The 18,582-nt window shown below is 41.7% G+C and overlaps 1 protein-coding gene across 4 annotated transcripts; it reads right to left on the bottom strand.

Annotated features, from left to right (window-relative positions):
* Positions 1–931: 931 nt before the first annotated feature.
* Positions 932–18,575, bottom strand: Msl3 (male-specific lethal 3 homolog (Drosophila)). 4 transcript variants are annotated; one of them, XM_005411381.2, is made up of 13 exons: positions 18,430–18,575; positions 17,045–17,127; positions 16,550–16,645; positions 16,154–16,254; positions 14,727–14,809; positions 14,045–14,167; positions 12,893–13,053; positions 11,941–12,099; positions 9,498–9,760; positions 8,014–8,123; positions 4,682–4,781; positions 4,226–4,310; positions 932–1,674 (listed from the first exon to the last, which is right to left on the bottom strand). In XM_005411381.2, the coding sequence occupies exons 1-13, from the start codon at positions 18,529–18,531 to the stop codon at positions 1,575–1,577; spliced, it is 1,566 nt and encodes a 521-aa protein (XP_005411438.1). In that variant the 5' UTR covers positions 18,532–18,575; the 3' UTR covers positions 932–1,574. The 4 variants fall into 4 exon arrangements, with proteins under 4 accessions (XP_005411438.1, XP_005411439.1, XP_013363642.1 ...); XM_005411382.2 differs by lacking the exon at positions 16,550–16,645; XM_005411383.2 differs by lacking the exon at positions 4,226–4,310 and having other exon boundaries at positions 1,581–1,674.
* Positions 18,576–18,582: the final 7 nt, after the last annotated feature.

Genomic DNA, 18,582 nt, shown 5'->3' on the forward strand with positions numbered 1-18,582 from the left:
AGGGGAAGAAAATAACTTTTCATTATTACAAAATGATTTCACTGCAAATTCCAGGTATATCACTATATAAATATTCCCAAAAAAGTTTGTGCTCATTTCACTGGGGACACTTAAGTAAGTAGGTTCCTGCAAGACAACTGCAAGGAAAGTTTTTTCCCAGGCCATGACTAGTTACTAATTAAACACTTTTTAACGATTCAGAACATCCTGCAGGCACCAGATGTAAGCAGGTATTGCATAAACCAATGGAGACAAAACCTACCATGAATTTGAATGCTACTCCAGATTAGTCACCAAAAGCTGAGGAGACTTAGAGGTACTGGTTCGCACTGGTCAGTGCATGCATAAATCCTGTGGATGGAACCATTTCTAGATTTAAAAGATTCTCCTATCTCTTGTTCATCAGTGATCTTCCAAAGTGAAGGTCAACTGAGCTGAGCTACAGGACAAGACATGTGCCATAACGAATGCCTGGATGGTACTGGTATCCTCTCCAAGAGGTTTAGAACTGTGTAGAACTTGAAAGAGACTAAAATAAAGATTAGAGGGTAACTGCATAGCCAGTGATGGCAAACCTTTTAGAGCCTTCAAATGACACAAACAGCCCACTGCGGAACACGTGCCATAGGTTCGCCACCACTGGCATAAACCATTAGATGGCAGTTTTGGAGGATAAACTTGTGTCAGGCCTAGATGGACCCCCACCCTGCCTCCGTGCAGCAACAAGACAGCACAGAACAAGGACTTCCAGTAACCACCATCTGTTCATGCTGCCAGGTGACGCAAAACAAAAGGAAAGGAAATAAAGGCATAAAAGTAAAACAATGAAACAGTCACGAGTAAAGAGGTCATCCCACTAATAAAGAGAAAAGGACAAGGTCAGCACATGAGAACTCTCTTGCTTCTTTCAAATAAGACAGGCAACACTTCATTTAGATCACCAAAAATAACATTTTATAGAAAGGGAACCATGACATTACTCAACAAAGTACAGTTGTAAAATCTCAAACAAGACAGGCAATGCTTTATTTAGATCTCCAAAAATAACATTTTATAGAGAGGGAACTGTTACAAGTAAATGTATAGCTGCAAATTTCCTTTGGCCATCAATATCTCCTCTAAGACTCTGAGACAACTTCGTGGTTTCCAAGTACCAACTAAAATCGGTTGGGCAGAGTCGCTCAGCCTCACCACAAGCATGAAAATAGTCTGCAAAAATATCTTCTTTAGTGCTAACAAATAACTCAACAATGTGGCTCTCACTAACAATTAGCTGCAATGTCTTCCAAAACAGCCTAACTTATGTACACTCTCCCGGACGTTTCACTATGAACAGCTGTCTTTGCCTGCCACCACAGATGTCCTATGTAACAGTAAGGGTTTTATCTGAGCTATGTTCAGGCACCTGGGAAACAATTCTTAACAGAGATACTACAGTAAGTGGGCAATTCACCCTGTCGCAAAAGGACCAAAAAAAAAAAAACAAAAAAGAAGGCCTGCTGTCTCACTAGTTCGTCACCTGAAATCCAGAATACAAAGCCAAACAGGCATGTCCTCACAGAACCATCCAGACGTTAATAAATTGCCCTGGGGTTCTTGGTGCTATAGTGTGCCTCACACGCAGCGACATAAGCTGACTCTGGGAAGAAGTCATCATGGTATTCTGCTAAAAACCTAAAAAAAGGAAAAAAAATGGACCTGATGAATATCATGCTCAGGGCTGAATATCATTAAGCAAAATATTAACTTTCAACCAACTCTAACGTTTCAACTCATTGTGTTAGGGAGAAGAAATGATTATAGTCTTGATTTCTATATAATGATTACTTTCACTATACTCATCTGGCTTCTAAGTTAATTATTATTTATCTGAATCCCTTCACCATCAGCCGGTATAACAGAACCTAAAGCAGAACCTGAACTCCACTAGGTGGTAGTCTGGTTATGGATATATTTCTGTGAAAAAAAGCCTCTCAGTATTTTCCTGTTTTTCTTTTTTTCCTTGCATATATATTTTTTGTTTTTTTCCTATTTTTCAAATTATAAAAAATAACAGGTAGGCATGGTGGCACATGACTGTAATCCTAGCTACTTGGGAGGCTGAGGCAGGAGATTCACTTGTTCAGCTTAGCAAGACTCTGTCTCAAATAACATGGGGTAGGAATACCCCAGGTTTGATCCATAGATCTATAAAGCACACACATATGCATGCACGCACACATACACACAACTCAATATATGTCACTTAAGAAATGCATGTTTCGGGGCTGGGGATTTAGCTCAGCGGCAAAAGCGCCTGCCTGGCAAGCGCAAGGTCGTGAGTTCGGTTCCCGGTACCGGAGAAAAACCAAAAAAAAAAACCAACAAAACAAAGAAATGCGTGTTTCTTTTATGTATGAAATTATCCCAAAATTGGACTGAATAATTAGCAATAACATTTTGTGTCCTAATTTGCAATGGTATAAGGTATTATGGTTCTAAGTTATAATACCAAAACACAAAAAGACTAAATTCTACCTGAAGATATATGTTGAAACCTGGCTGTACGTTCACGAGTCTGCAACGTATACCTGACACCCTGACTCAAACTCTTGCTGATTTTGCTATGAGGGTTTAAAACACCCTCATAATATTCACTAGCAAAGGAATTTGTTTTATGCTGGTTTTCCCAGCTACCTCCCAACTGTTCAAATAGCTAAACATGTACAACACCCTCTTTAGGAAAAAAACAAGTCAAAATCCATTTGATAGCTAAGTCTTTTTTCTTCTGTGATTGTACCCATTACAGAGCCCACTGTGATTAATTAATGTCGTTGGATGTATCTTTTAAACCTCTTACTATACTTATTTGTAAATCCTCCTAAGTTATTTTTAAAATCCTAATCTCTACTTTATATTTGGAATACTCCAAAATTAGCAGGTTTCCCTGTGCTAACTTGCAGTTGTCTCTTCATATTTTCTTGGCACAGTTTGATTTCAGTGTAAAAATATTTGCATCAAATAGAGTTACAGGTATGAGGGGGAAGCTGGGAGTGAAGAGGGTATTTTTGAAATCCGTTTCCAATAAAATGCTATAAAGCTTAATTCCACTCACCAAAATGTTGTTCAAACTTCCTATACCAAATTATACTTTAAAACTACAAGAACGAGTTGGGTGTGGTAGCCATGCCTATAACCCCAGCTATTTGAGAGGCTGAGGCAGCAGGATCATAAATTCAAAAGGCTAGGAAACTTGGGTATATCCTGTCTCAAGAAAAAAAGGAATGAAGAAAAGGAGAAGGAGGGTGGGAGGAAGGAAAGAGAGAGAACTGGGAGCATGGCTCAGTAGCAGAGTACTTACTTTGTATGTGCAAGGCTCTCAGTTCAATCCTCAGCACCGCAAAACCAAACCAAGAAAGCACAAAAGACTAATTTCCCAGGTTGGGCACTCTCCACTCTGGTGAGTCCTACTAGCTTAGTCAGGGTGGGGCCTGCCTTAGAAGGAAAAGGTGCCCTTTACAGAGGAGAAGAGAGGGTCAGGTAGGAGGGTCTCACTGGACAAAGCAGAGTGGAGACTAGCTGGAAGGCCTAGCTCAGGAAGTAGGCAACAGATACCTGGATGGGAGAGGGGGCTACTGGAGCTCAATCATGGAAAGGACAGTAACGATAAGGGAGCAAATCCTTGTAGCAAAAGATCCCACTTGCTAAGAAAATGACTAGCTTTGTCAGGTGAAGAAGTCAATGTCTTTCTCTGAATTCACAAACATCAGCACAGACTAGGGGTCAATTATCTTAACTCTAAGGCAAATCCAAATATCCAAACTGTAAAGGCTAATCTTTAAATTAGTTTGTGTGCATTGGTTTGTGTAACAAACCAAAGTCCAATGCTTAAGGCATTCTTAAATGAAAAAAATGCACTAAACTACTGTTAATCTCAATCATGTCACTTTAGAAAATTTACTATTTACAATGTTATTCAACTGGATTCTTCTAGGTCTCCAAAATCCTTTTACCTCTGCAGAGTACGTGCCCTTGACTCAGAGATTTGGGAGAAGACAAATACCAAAACAACAAAAAGAACAACCACCCTCCCCTTAAATTACTATTATGGTGAGAACCCACCATACTTAGGTAACAGTGCTCCTATTTAAAATACTGTAGTGCTACTCTCCACATGTGCGCAAGAGTATTGAAAAAGTCACACATACAGTAGCAGAGGCACATTTTGACAAAGTAATAAAAATACCTCAGAAAAAGATCAAAGTGCTTCAGTAAAGCTTTCAGATTCTTCTCAGAAAAGGACATCTTTCCAAGGATTTCTGGAAGTTTTACTGCATTAAAAGTAAAGGCAAACATATTTGTAGTGAGCAGAATGTGACACCACATAGAATATATTCTTGGATCATCTGGGACCCTGTTTCCTTTTTGAATCTGAAATTAACATTCACATTATCAAACAAAAACTTACAGAACAAAGGTACAGTAGTACTACAAACATGACGCATACAACTTTTATGACATTTAGGATTTATTCAATGCCTTTCCTTTGAAGAGGTCACCTTTGGATGAGTTTTCTAAGAGCTCGAAATTGAAAAATTAGATATTTATAGCCCAAACCACAAGAAGTGCATAAGCTAACAAGAGTGTTAAATCAGAGCTAAGTATGAAATGGAAAGAAGAGAGCAGGGGCTGGGATTCTTACCAAACAATCGCAGCAAATGCTGTGCCCCGTAAATATAAGAAGGTGGAGGTGGCTGGTCACCTGGAGGGTAATTGTCAGGCACAAGCTTCCAGGAGAGGACCTGGAAAAAGCACAATGTGCATGCCTTCATTACTAACGGAGACACTTCCGATAACTGAATCGTATGACAGTAGATTGTATGAAGAGGGAAAAATGTGCCACCACATCAAAATAAACACAAACGTACAAATGTAAAAAACAGCGAGGGGCAGAATGACTTAAAATTAGATGAAGGAAATATTTGATTTCTTAATTTTCAACAGCTCTTTCTACAAATAATTGACACTGTTTTGGTCACTTAGACCTTTTTCCCTTATTAGAAGTACTGTACTCCTGGGTCAGAAAAACAATGAAGCATGAAAAAGTTAACCAAAGATGTCATACATAATGTCGTCCTTGTTTTGAGATCCCCTAATTTCCTGCAGTTAGATTCACTGTGGGAACTAATACGAACCTTTAAGATCCATGAATCAACTGACTTCCAACCTGGTAACTCCTTTTTCTGCCTCTACTCTGAATTTCAGAACTGTGGGTGGACTTGGGCTTTTGTCAAAGTGAGAGCTGCATTTCAAAGCTCTGATGAATTTCCCTAGAAATATTTCAGCAAATTGGAGACCCTGAGTCTGTTCTACTCATTTGTCTCTTTGCCTTCCGGGAGACATTAAGGTTTCACGTGGAAACAGTCACTTTGCAGGATATGCTGGGAGATAAAGCAGAAGAGTGCTCCAAAAAGATCAGAACTGCTTCTCAGTCAATTTGCCAAAATGAACCTGTAGCACACCAGGACTGCGGTGGTGCTGCTGGACTCCAGGATGAAGGCCCTAACTTCACTTAGCTCCTGCCTTGTTGGCTCCAGACTCTTCAACCGCCCAGCCCCGTGCCGCCCTTCTGCGCAGCAGACTGCTGCGAGCAGGACTGTCAGCATCTTTATACCATGCCAGCACCTAACCCAGGGCTTGTGGCTGAAACGTGGGAAACGCTTGCACAGTGACACTCAGAGGGACATGGGGCAATTTGTAATCATCAGATGCATAAACCACATGCTGTATGCAAAGGCAGGTCACTTAGGAAGCAAATCGGCAGCAATTAGTTCAGTATTTCAATGCAATACATAAACTCCTGCTTATCAAAAATACATTTTATGGGGAAAAGAATAAGTTTCCAGAGGAGGGATTTTTGGTGGGGAATATCTAAGGGCTACCTGTAGATCTTAATTGGCATAGTCCAGGTCTTCAGCGCTACAGAATGAACCACGGGAAATTCAGGTGAAGAGCCATTGTTGAAACACTCAGTAACAGTGCTCAGGGATGTGGGAATTCACTAACGGCTCCAAACCTTGTGAGAGTCTGCTGAACATCCTTTTACCAGAAAGCACCCTTCTTTACTGTGGTTTGCAGCTGTACCTGATACCACTAGATGGCAGCCTCGAACCAGGGACCAGAGTAGAAATGGTCCTTGTGTAAATATTCCAATAACCTTTTAGAGACATGATTCCACTTAAATAATAAAAGCTGCAATGTCTCCTTGCCTGAAAAAATCACAGCGCTAGGGTCAGCTTACACTAGAAATTTCCTAACTTACCCTCAATGATCATAACATAAATGGGGGTTGCTAACTCCCATATCTGCGGTCAGCAAACTATAGCCCATGGGCCAAATCAGGCCAAGGGGCATGTTCTCCAAAAAAAAAAAATCAAACGAATAATACTTCATGTTATGTGCAAATCATATGAAATTCAGCTTCCAGAACCCAAAAATGAATCTGCGGGCAGGTGCCTGTACCTGTCCATGCTACTTTCATGTTATAAAAACAGATTTGAGCAATTTCAAAAGAGATCATACAGTGTGCACACTGGGGCCTGGGATGCAGCTCAGCGGCACAAGTGGCTGCCTGGCAAGCACAAGGTCCTGAGTTCAATCTCCCCTACCAAAAAAAAAGAAGAAAAAAAGCCATACCATACAATACGCACACTGAAAATATTTACAATCCAGCCCTTTATACACAAATGGTTTTTGGTTCTTTTGGTACCAGTAATCAAACTCAGGACCTCATGCTTGCCAGGCAAGTGCTGCACCGCTGAGCTATATCTCCGGCCTTATACAAAAATAATTTGATGGTCCCTGTTCCTATCACTAAATGCAACTCCTACTCATTTTAAAAATAACAGAAGAAACCAAAGAAATCCCACCATACAGCGAATTCACAGACTATCCCAGTGGACTAAGACTTCTTCTGAACCCCAGAAATGCTCACAAAATATGTAACTTGAGTGATCTTAAAAACAGTTGTAATATTAAGTTTCCTCATCTGTGAAATGAACATCAGGTAGCTAGGCTGTTCTCAGGAATTCAAGGTAACAGGTTCAAGTATCTGGCACCATGCTGGTATACAGACAGCATGCCCTCAAAGGGATTGTTATTAGGATTACTGCTGATAATGGAGGAAAATCAGATCCCAAAAGCAGGGGTCAGAAAACCACTGCCTGCTAGTCACATGTGACCCAACCATTGACTGCTTCTATGCTGCCCAGGCTAAGCATAGATTTCACGTTTTTAAATGAAAGACAAAAGAACATTTCGTAACACATGAAAACCATGTGCTATTCAAACTTCAAAACCCACAAGTAAAGTTTCATCAGAACACAGAACACCCATTTTATTTCCATATCGTCTCTGGTTACTTTCAGAGTTGACTAATATTAACAGATGCCATGTGACCCACAAAGCCTAAAATATTTACTGTCTGGACCTTAGCAAAAGCAGCGCATTGATGTCTGCTCTACAGAATGAAAATACAAATATTTCAGTAATTGCACTTATTTAGAATGGAAGACAGTTCTAAGTATAAAGCTAAAACCCTAAATTAGATATGCCTCTCCTTTCATATAATAAGCATGTTTCTGAAAAACTATATGAGAAGAGACTTTTTAAAAATCAAATTATATTTTCCGAAGTACTTGGAGAGCTTTCTATTTAAAAGAACCCCAGGAGGAAGCCTCTCTTAGAATAAGAATGCTGTTGTAATGCAAATGAATGCCTCCTAATTTATCTGTTTTCTACATTGAAATAAACTCCAGTGTATTCAGAATAAAGAGCAGGATCTTGTGGTTAATTGAATATGCATGTTAATTTGGAATCTCCACATATACCATGTGTTGATTACTAATTTTCGGAAAACGAGAATATAATAAAATGCAATAAAACACACTTAACATTAACAATGAGCTAGGATTTAAGCAACTACAAAAAGTAAAGCAATCATTAGAGATGAACATCGAATACTTATCTCATTACCTCATTTATTTCATTAGTTCTTCTACCTTCAAAGCCAGCAAACACACCACTCCCTTCCTTACTAGGAGTCAGAGGAATGGGGGAAGACGATCTGCTATGAACAGGTGTCTCTTGAAAAGAAAAAGGTGTAATTATTTGCCCATGAGTTACAAAGCAACTGCATTAAAGACTATCATCAAGACTGTTATAAAAAGCAGAACATAAATCTAAATTGATTCTGAGAAATTAGGAATCTTTAACAGTAAGACTTTCCTCCTATAAAAAAAAAGATTGCATCTGGAATATCATTTGGTTAAAAAAGAGAGAGTCCTGATGCTTGTTATAGCATGGATGACCCCGGCGAATGTTATGCTAGAGGGAAAGGAGCCAGCCACAAAGGGTCACATACTGCGATTCCATTTCTATGAATTGTCCAGCACATGCAAAGCCATAAAGACAGAAAGCAGCGGCTGTGAGAGGCTCACACAGAGGGGAAACAGGGAACAACTGCTAGTAGGGATGGCGCTTCTTTTGGGGGTGTTGAAAATGTGTCAGAGTTGATCCTAGAGATGGTTCACAACTCATTGAATGTGTTAAAAGCCACTGAACTGAACCCCTAAAATGGGTGAAATGTATGCTACGTGGATTATGTTGAAAAAACTGTTAAAAGTGCCACTGAACTATCACTTTATAATGGTTACTTTCATGTGTGAATTTTCTCTCAATAAATAAAAATAGGAAGAGAGAAACAGAAGAGAGACAGCGCTTCATCTTTTAGGAACTTACAAAAACCCATGCCTTTTACCCTTGCCAGGTGAATCTTCTGCTCTTCACTCAACCAGTGCTTATTAACCGCCTACATACATATCAGATGGTTCCATCTACATGAAATGCCTCGAATAGGCAAGTGTATGCCAGAGAACGCGGGGAGGGGCTCAGGAGGAATGACTGTAGCGCATGTGGGTGGTGAAGATGTCTGGAACTGGTTTTGGTGATGGTTGCGTAACTCTGAATGCATTAAAAACCACTTTAAATGGGTAATTTGTAGTCTGTGGATTCATCTCAAAACTGCTAAAAAAAATAGCATCTGATTTTTTCTGATACTTGAATATTCAAAAGGATTCTTTTAAAGGCATGTCTTGAAAACAAGAACTAAAACAAAACCCTCTAGAACTGCTCATTTTGAACACATCTTTAGGACTCTCTACAACATGGGATTCTGATAATTCAGTCTGCTCACACGAAGAGGTGGAGAGGATGAGGAAAAAGTTCAGGACACAGAGCCCAGTCCTACCCTTCCCACCACCTCCCTGTGCTACGCACGCCAGCTGCTCATCCTTCTAGGGCTGTTTCCTCCTCCGGGAGGCAGGCAGCCTAGCAGTACTTGGGACTCATCCTGGAATCGCACACTGTATACCCACAGGCATCGAGGCAGCCTGGGGTCCAGCCCAGACTGAGCACGGAGCAAGCGGCTCTCCCGCCCTGGCTTCTGGCACAGGACCTACTCTTTTCCAGGTGCAGGAACAGCTTGGGCATGCTGGCGGATGTGTCCTGCTGCCGCCTCTTGGGCTGCGGCGAGGCGCTGCTCTCGGACAGCCGGTCACAATTGGTGCTGTGGCGTGTGGACCGCCGCAGAGACTGCATGGCTTCTGGCTCGGCTTTGCGCCTCTTGGGGGTGGCAGGTTCACCAGTAGTCGGCTGACTCTCTGTGGACTGTGGCGTGGACGGATTCAACAAAGGTGGACTGGGAGAGAGCTCCTCCTGGCTCCTAGGCAAGAGGGGCAATGTCACATGCGGCCACCTTGGAGCCTCTGCAGAATCTGGGGACATCTTAAAGGACCTCCTAATTGGAAACCTGCTTTCCCTCCAGTACAGCAGCATAGCTGCAACCCTCAATGTGCCAAAACACATACTTTTTTAGAGTCACTAAATATATAAAGTCATTTTAATCCTCTCCATAACTCTGCAAGGCAGGCTGGCATGAAAGACGATAATGCTTCTTTTCTATTTTCTTAGAGCAATGGCTCTCAAGTGGGAGTACTTTTGCTTTAAAGGACAGCTGGCAGTGAATGGAGACAGTTTTGATTGCCACAGCTGAGGGAAGGTAAGCCACTGCTGTCTAGTTGCACAGGCGTGTCCAACCTTTTAGCTTGCCTGGGCCACACTAAGTAAAAAGAAATTGTCTTAAACCCCTTATACATAATACAGTTGATGTATATAAGTAATGGACTTCCTTTGTTTTTTATATTTGTTATTATAACACTGAAAGAAAAGAAGTCAAGCAGCTTGCAGGCTGCAGGTGGGACACATCTGGGGAGACCGGGTACTGCTAAATATCCTACGTTGCATAGGATGGCAGCCAAAACAGAGAATGATCCAGTCCAAAACACCCACAAGGCTGAGGTTGAGAAGTCCTCATCTGGTTACAGAATAAGAATACTACATCATCTACCTATAGCCTGGTACAGTGGCATGTGTCTGTAATCCACAAGGCTGGGGCAGGAGAATCACCACTTTCAGCCCAGCCTGGCAAACTTAATGAGACCTTATCTCAGAGTAAAAGAAAAAGGACTGGGGATGTAGCTCAGAGGTAGAGCACTTGCCTGCCATGTTTGAGGCCCTAGGTTTGATCCTCAGTACTTAAAAAAAAGAAAGAAAGAAAGAAAGAAAGAAAGAAAGAAAGAAAGAAAGAAAGAAAGAAACACAGACAGACAGACTACTATAGCATCTTCTCCAAATATAACTACAGAAAAAAATCACTAGCATTGCAGTCCCCCGGGATACTGGGAATCTCAAGATGTGGAGTAGGCCATGGGGACTTCAGCACAGGTCCCCAGTGAGCACCAGTCTCTCAGCTGGGGTGAAACTGTCATGGGGAAAAAAGAAGCTACCAAAGGGAGAGAGTGGAGAGGCAGAGTGAGAACCAAGAGCCATGGGGCTAAGACAGAAGGGCTGAGTGGGAAAGGTGGTCGACGTGAAGCATGCTGTACGCCAAGTAGGATGTCACTCTCGCCTCTGGAGAAAGTCTAGTGCCCTCGGAGGGAGAGCAGTAGTAGAGAAAGGCAGATGATAAAGGCAGTAGATAAAAGCAGATAAAGGAATGGATGAGTAGAAAGCTTGAGAACAGACTGTCCTCAGAAAGAGGGGAGGGAGATGAGCACCTTTCAGAGATTAAGAATAATGACTTAGGCTGGGGAATCCCCCCCATCAAAGAAGATAGATCTCTTTCTTAGGAAATAGGGAGGTAGATCTTTTGCAAATGGCAAGGGGACCATGAGACGGACGGAGGGGAGAGGGTAGGTAGGGATGAAGATGTGTTATGCACATTTACCAACTCCCTATGAGGAGTGCGAGCACCACTTACTGTAAATATGTACTAATAAAATAAATTGAAAAAAAAGAATAGAGATTTGAGCACGTCTGGCCATCAAGGAAAGAAAAGTGGTGACACAACAGAGCGAGAAAGGAAGCAACCTTTACTAGGGCCAAAGGCTGCTGGCCCCTTGGGAACAGTCTCATTTAATTCTAACCACCCGGGAGCCAGGGGCTCATTCCATATCCAGAGGCAAATAAAAGAGGCTCAGAAGGAACCTTCCTCAGTCACACAGCAGCAAGTGGGGGGTGCAATTCGAGCCCTTCTTCTGCCCTTCCCGGCCTGTACTCCCATCACCTATCCCAGTCTTCTGAAAGATGTGGACAGCTGCTCACAACCCAACTCAGTTCTCTCCCCTGGAATCACCACATGGGCAAATCCTTCAGAGCCATGAGAAAGTGAATGTGACTTGAGCTTACACAGGGGAAGGAAAAACCCACCAGCAGGAGCGCATTTGAATCATTTCCGTTCTCCAAACACAGTGCTCCCATGGCATCAGACTGAACCCCTCCAAAAAGGAGCTGATTATTTCAATACTGACATCTGAGAGAGAAGGCGCAGACTGTTTAACTTACCTATTAGTGTTTGTAGCACTTTCTTTAATTGGAAGAAAAAATTTAGACGATGTCACCTTTTTATACTGAGCTTGTTCATATGGGTAGAGCAGAACCAACGGGAGCGTATAATCAAAGGTTATTCTCAGCCCATCCACCATCTCCTTACAAAGGTCAACGCTACGAGGATTAGAAAAAAGACATTAGAGACTCAATAAATGAGAGGTACTTTCCAAACTTTCCCAGCAAAAGTGCCCGTTGTTAATAGGGCATGTCTCCCCCACCCATTTTTGGTCTCTTCTTAGGGCAGACTTCTTATACATTATACATTATTTCTAGACATACAAAGAATGAAATGAATCTATAGAGGCTAACAATAAACACTTAAATAGAGAAACACACCTATATTATAAAGTGCAGACAGCATGCTAGTGACCGTAACTTACCCATTTGACACAAATAGGTTTAATGCCACATGAGAAGTCCCAGCAGCCTGCATGGTTGAGAGTGGACAGGTGGACAAGTACCCGATGCACTCCTAACCTGGTTCAACTCCAACATTCTACCTATCTGACTCTGGTCCTGCCACGTGATATAAGCAGGCAGGATATGAGGAAGGCTAATCTGACTAGAATCAAGACCTGTGTGTAACCATTCTTTGATCAAACTCTCATTGCTTTTGCTGGTGCTCCTTAGGGAAAAAGACTTCTGGCCTTTTATAATATCACTGCAAATACTGGTCCCAGTGCCAAGGTAATACACTATCAATCCAAGCCAAATGCACGAAGAGTTACCAAAGATTTCACAAATGCAACACTATTTTGATATTTGATTATTCAATGAGTTAGCAACAAATTAATCACCAAATGATACATATGAAAATTCAAAATAATTGAATGGAAAAAGCAGTCCTTGTTCTAAACCCTAACACCCAAAGAGGGAACCACAAGATGCCAAACACGTTGGTACTCACTTCTTTTCTGCCGGAATATAATGCACATTCATGTTGGCATGCATCATGGCATGATGGTGACGAGGCCTCTCATTGGCTGAAAAGGCTGCATTGATAGCAAAATGCTTCACGTAGGATTCCAAAATAGTTATGATGTTGGTCTGGCATGGAAGTTTCACTAACTGTAACATAAATACAGACATATAATGTATGCATCCCAGGGCCGGGGATATAGCCCAGTGGTACAAGTGCCTGCCTGGCAAGCACAAGGTCCTGAGTTTGATTCCCAGTACCAAAAAAAAAAAAAAAACCAATGTACGCATCCCATTGTAGTAAACCACATATTCCAAGAAAGACTGCTTATATCTTTATCACCTTTTTTTCACAAACTTTAAGAAAATAAAGTTGTTTTGAACCTTCTTGGGAATTTTCTATATTCATTATGATTATAAATTAAATATATAAACACACATATATTACAATTAACATCACTATGATTCCTTCTTTCTTTCACCTGTCTACAACTTGGTAATGTCTCTACCACTTTTCAACTAAAAAACATAAAGCAAAGCCAATTCTGCTTGATTAGAACTTCTTAAAAAAATGTGCAGACTGATCGTAGTTCCCTCTGTTGATCATATCCTCATGCTGATCACATCATTACTTTTTTGAATAAATATAAGCAGTGATCATCCATCTCAGTGTTACATTAGAATAACTTGAGGGACCCTCTAAAAACTACACCCACAGAATGCACACTAGAACAGGAACGGTAAACCTTTTTGAGCTCTCAATGATAAACAGCTGGATGCAGCATGTGTGCCACAGTTTTGCCGCCACTCTCCTAGAAGATTCACCTGGGCAAGCCAGGGGTGTAGGAGTTTGAGGTTAATCAGAAGTACAGTGTCAGGGGCTGGGGACTTAGCTCAGCGGCAAAAAGCGCCTGCCTGGCATGCGCAAGGTCGTGAGTTCGGTTCCCGGTACCGGAGAAAAACCAAAAAAAAAAAAAAGTACAGTGTCACTGTCAGTGAACTTTAAAACCTGACCCCGTATAAAACTGAAGACATAAATTTCATTCCTCTAAGCTTATTACTTGAGTTTGGGATTGCAAACTACCAGGGCTGAATGAAAGCTCTTCAACAAATCCATGTCTCACAAGCTCTGCCCACATACCCGTTTCCTCCTGTTAATATAGTAACAATCATCTTCGAGTTGCTTCTTCAGAACTTCAGGGATGTCTATAGTTATTGTTCGTTCTTCCATTTCCTTTCTTGTTTGCAGCTCTAGTTCCTCTTTCTGTAACATTGCAATTCACTTTTAATTATTTAAAACAACAGGCGAGTCTACATACAAAGATGACCTGCCACATGAGTGACTGTTATGAAACAGTTAACTCTGAACATTCACATTATGCCACATGTTCTAATTAAAAGTTGCTAACGGCCCAAAATGAACTTGTTTTATAGCATTCACTGCGTTGAAAATACTTATTTTGTTTCTTACCCATGTACATTTGCCACTGGGGTTTATGTTATCTTTGGAAGCAGGGAAGAGAGGCCAGACTCTGTTATACTCCGCTGAAACATTCAACCATTACAAAACACAGCCCACAATTTTAGCAGAAGACATAATTACAATTTGTGGGAATATTTTACAGGTATAAAGAGCCACTAGGAGGCTCATGTAGTAACCATGAATTAGATTGTTTTTCCTGAAGTATCAAGTAAAGATTTATAATATTGGTCCAAAAATGTATCTCTAGAAAATAATTCATAATTAGAAAATTTTACCATAAAATTTTACCACTGAAATATATACCAATGACAGAGTTTTAATGATAAAAACTTTTTTATACCACTTCAGGCTTTTCTTCACTATCACTTTCGTCACTTATTTCTTCATCCTTTTCTTCACTGTCATCAGAGGAAGTGCTTATGGCTATGTGAAACAAAACATCAGGCAAACTACTATTACATACTTTGCCAACTGTTATGTTTACAGATCTTTAGGTACAGTGTGCATCCTAGAATGATGATCTGCAGACCTGCATGTATTTTAAGTGCTAAACACAGATACTCTATTTTTGTGAATAGCATTTCACTTTAGGTAAATATCAATTTCAATGGATGCAAAAATCACATGAGATGATGATCCAAAAGTGTTTCCTCTGGTTCCCTGCTGGATTCTTACTTGGGGCAAAGCCCAAGAGGTACCAAGTAGAGAACAGCCCATCAGGAAGGACCTGTGAGGGGTTCATTCGTTGAAAAGGTAGCACTCATAAACATGATTCTGATAATGCCTTGTTAATGACGTAGTGATTTATCATGTTGACTGGTATTTTCTCAAAAACAGAAGGAGCACATATTATATAGCACATCACAACATGCTGGGGTTATATGAAATCAACTCATTGTAAATGGAAAACCTTTTAACTGAAAGTGCCCTGAATACACCAAGCATACTGAACGTCGTATCTTACTACTTTAAATGCGCTCAGAACACTAACACCTGGGCAAACTCATCTAATACAAAACTTACTTCACAATCAACTGTTAAATATCTCACAAAATTAATTAAAACCTGCACTGAAAGTGAAAAACTAAAGAGTTACATGGCTATGCTCTGACCCAGCTACACCTCTCCTGGGCATATTACTGGAAAAGGTAAAGACCTGATGTTATACTGATCCATGCATACTCATGTTTATAGAAGCGCAATTCACAATAGCTAAGTTCTGCAAACAGTCTAGACGCACATCAACAGTCAAATGGATTTTTAAAAAAGTGGCATATATACACAGCAGATATTATTCAGCCAGAGAGAAGAAGGAAATCTTGTCATTTGCACGAAAATGGATAGAACTTGAGACCATAATGTTAAGTGAAAGAAATTAAAATACATGGTTTCCCTTATATAAGAAACCTAAAATATAAGTACATAAAAGCATAAAATAAAGGCCAAAATGGCAGGAAACAAAAAGGCAGACATTTTAGAAATGGGGAAGGGAATCGGGAGAGAAGGAAAGTTAGAGAAGAGAGGTAAAGAGATTAAAGATGATCAAGATATGTTATATATATGTACCAACTCCCCAATGCCATCAATCATAATCATTATGTATTATGAACATAAACTAAAAAAAAAAATACCAAGTTAGGGACTGTCTGTGTGTAATGAATTTGAAATATTTCCCTGTCCATAAATCAATCTTCTCTTCAATCCTGAAGTATAAAACAACTAGAAAAAAGTTCTTTTAACCAAAGAAGATGAAGTCTAGCTACTCACAGTTTTCATCATTTTCATTTTTTTCTGCAGTAGGGGAGCTTTTTAAGACAGTGTCAACACCAGGCAACCTGCAGCGCTTCTTCTTTCTTCCAGTGCTTCTCCTGAAGAAGATAACCACAACTGAAATAAATTTGGACATCAACAGGTATGGGTCCTGGGATCAAAATAAGATAAACAATGAATCTTTAACGTCTTGAAACTTCAGTTTTATAACAAATGGTGACCTCCACTTTAGAATATTATACAACAACTATCCTGAAAACACTCATTTAGAATACTATAGGAACTCTTCATATAATTCAAATATTACTTAATAAACTTGTTGTTTTATGACTTTTATACCATAAAAATTCAAAACACTAAGAAAAATGCATTGAATAACACTTGTATTCTTACAGGCGAGCTACAGCTTTTCTTGCCAATTTACGCTGTAATCTACGATTTTCATCTGTATCACGAAGCACATGATCTTCGGCTGCCCATCTATCCCAGCTAATTGAACAAAAAAGAAGAGGGTGCAAAATTCAGTATTTTGGTTTCATATGAAACAAAAGCTAAAAGCACCTCAAAGGAACAGAAGGGACCGTTCCCCAGAATTACTGCATTTTTTAAAACTACGCAGACACTTTAATATCCCAAAAAAGGTACAAATAAGCTTAAAAAGTAATTTAGGCACAGAAACAATCGGGGTTTCCAAAATCACTCAAAGAAAATCTAAATATAATGGACTTATAAGTAATCATTCCTCAAAATAGGCAAGCTCTGAGAAAAAAAGCAAAAAAACAGGAAATGAAACTTTTCTACAAGTGTTTCTAAAACTTAAAGAAGTTTGCAATGTTTTTACGCTAGAAAGACGATCAATATTCAGTTCGGTTTAACAAGTGTACTCACCTTCTGTTCCAACCATTAAAATGGATCAGATATTCAGGGATCTTTCTGCCTTTCTCGTCTTTCCCAACAATAACATCGACAATCTGAAACAAGGAAAAATTGGCCACGAATGCCAGAACACACAGAAAATTAGAAATCAGATCAGGAAAACTAGATCACAGTGCTTTTTTTCAGCAGAAAAGAGCACATTATCTCCTTTTTTAGACCGACAGCTGGGTTGAACATTTTTCCTTTCAATACCAGTTTTTCCCCTGAGTGGATACCTCAAAATAGGAAACATCCGTCTAACCTCTCCATGATTGGTCTCTGAGTTTGAGACAGGGTGAAGCTTCTTAAGCCATTGGCCTGCGGATCTATCACTAATGAGAGCGCAGACCAAACAAGAGAGCTGCAGCCCTAAGGCCTCTGGGAGTTGTAGTTTCCCGCGCTCCACTGTGGCCAATGCCCAGATCGGATGTCAGGAGATTTGGACACCTCTGCCATCTATGCACCCCGAGAAAAGGACTGGAGCAAATGGTGAGGTGCATCAGCCGTGGAGAGACTCGGGCGGGAAGAGGGGTAGCAAAGGGACTTAGAAAACCGAGACAGGAGCTGCAGAGGAGCCCAAAGATAGAACAGAAACATGCGGGCGACCTTAGGGTGTCCTATAGGACAGCACCTCCCAAGCTTCCCTAAAGTCGCACCCGGGGCCGTCCCCTGTCGTTCTCATCAAAGGTTTCGCCCTGGTGACGCCAGGCACTGAGGCCAGCTCCCATCCCCAACACGCTGAAATGCTCTTTCCGCAGGGACCGGGGAGGACTCCGCTGGATACTCCTGCCCGCGACCCAGACCTGAGGACCTGTAAGATGTGGCTTTAGCCCCACAGACGCAAGTGGCCCTCACAAAGACACATGCAACTCCTTCAGGGTGCAAAGACCTGAGGATGCAAAGCACTGGGGCAACCCTGCCGTCTGGGTAGGGATCGCGGTCCACGGGAGGAGTCAACTTGAGTAAGGTCCCAAGGCAATGACATCGCTAGTAAGCGGCCAACGCTGTGGACCTGAGTAGGGCGGCCAGGGCCTCACAGGAGAAACACCGCAGGTTAAAGACCCTAGCTGACAGTCTACCTACACGCACAGCCTGCCTTGGCGCCGTGGGATCAAACTGCAGCCCCGGTCTCACGGCCGCGCGTGAGCCACGCTGCCCGACGGGAAGCGGAAGAGGAAGCACCACGCCCCGACTCCATGCGCGACGCTGCGCGAGCGCCCCCTGCTGCCCGCGCTGCCGTGCGCAGGCCAAGGAGCCCGGCCGCTGCCGAGGCTCCCCGCTGCTGGCCGCCCCCGCCCCTGCCGCCCACACCCGGGACCCCAGGCCCCCGCCTCCTCCCTGCCCCTCCGCGGTGGCACCTTGGCATCGTACAGCACCCGCGCCTTGGTGGGGTCTGGCTCGAAGCACAGCACTTTCTCTCCTGAATGGAATTTAAATTTCATGCCCTCGCTTGCGTTCATTTGCTCATCGCGGCGGAGGGCGAGGCTCCGGGGCGGGCGGAGCGCGCGCGG

The sequence above is a fragment of the Chinchilla lanigera genome, unplaced genomic scaffold, assembly GCF_000276665.1.
Source record: "Chinchilla lanigera isolate Chin_1 unplaced genomic scaffold, ChiLan1.0 scaffold00143, whole genome shotgun sequence".
Lineage (NCBI taxonomy): Eukaryota > Metazoa > Chordata > Mammalia > Rodentia > Chinchillidae > Chinchilla > Chinchilla lanigera.

Coding starts and splice junctions, on each gene's coding strand:
- Msl3 (XM_005411381.2), bottom strand. CDS start 18,531: ATGAACGCAAGCGAGGGCATGAAATTTAAATTCCATTCAGGAGAGAAA. Junction 9,761..11,940: donor AGTGCTACAAACACTAATAG/GTAAGTTAAACA, acceptor CCTCTTGCCTAG/GAGCCAGGAGGAGCTCTCTC. Junction 4,782..8,013: donor GAACTAATGAAATAAATGAG/GTAATGAGATAA, acceptor TGCTTTTTCCAG/GTCCTCTCCTGGAAGCTTGT.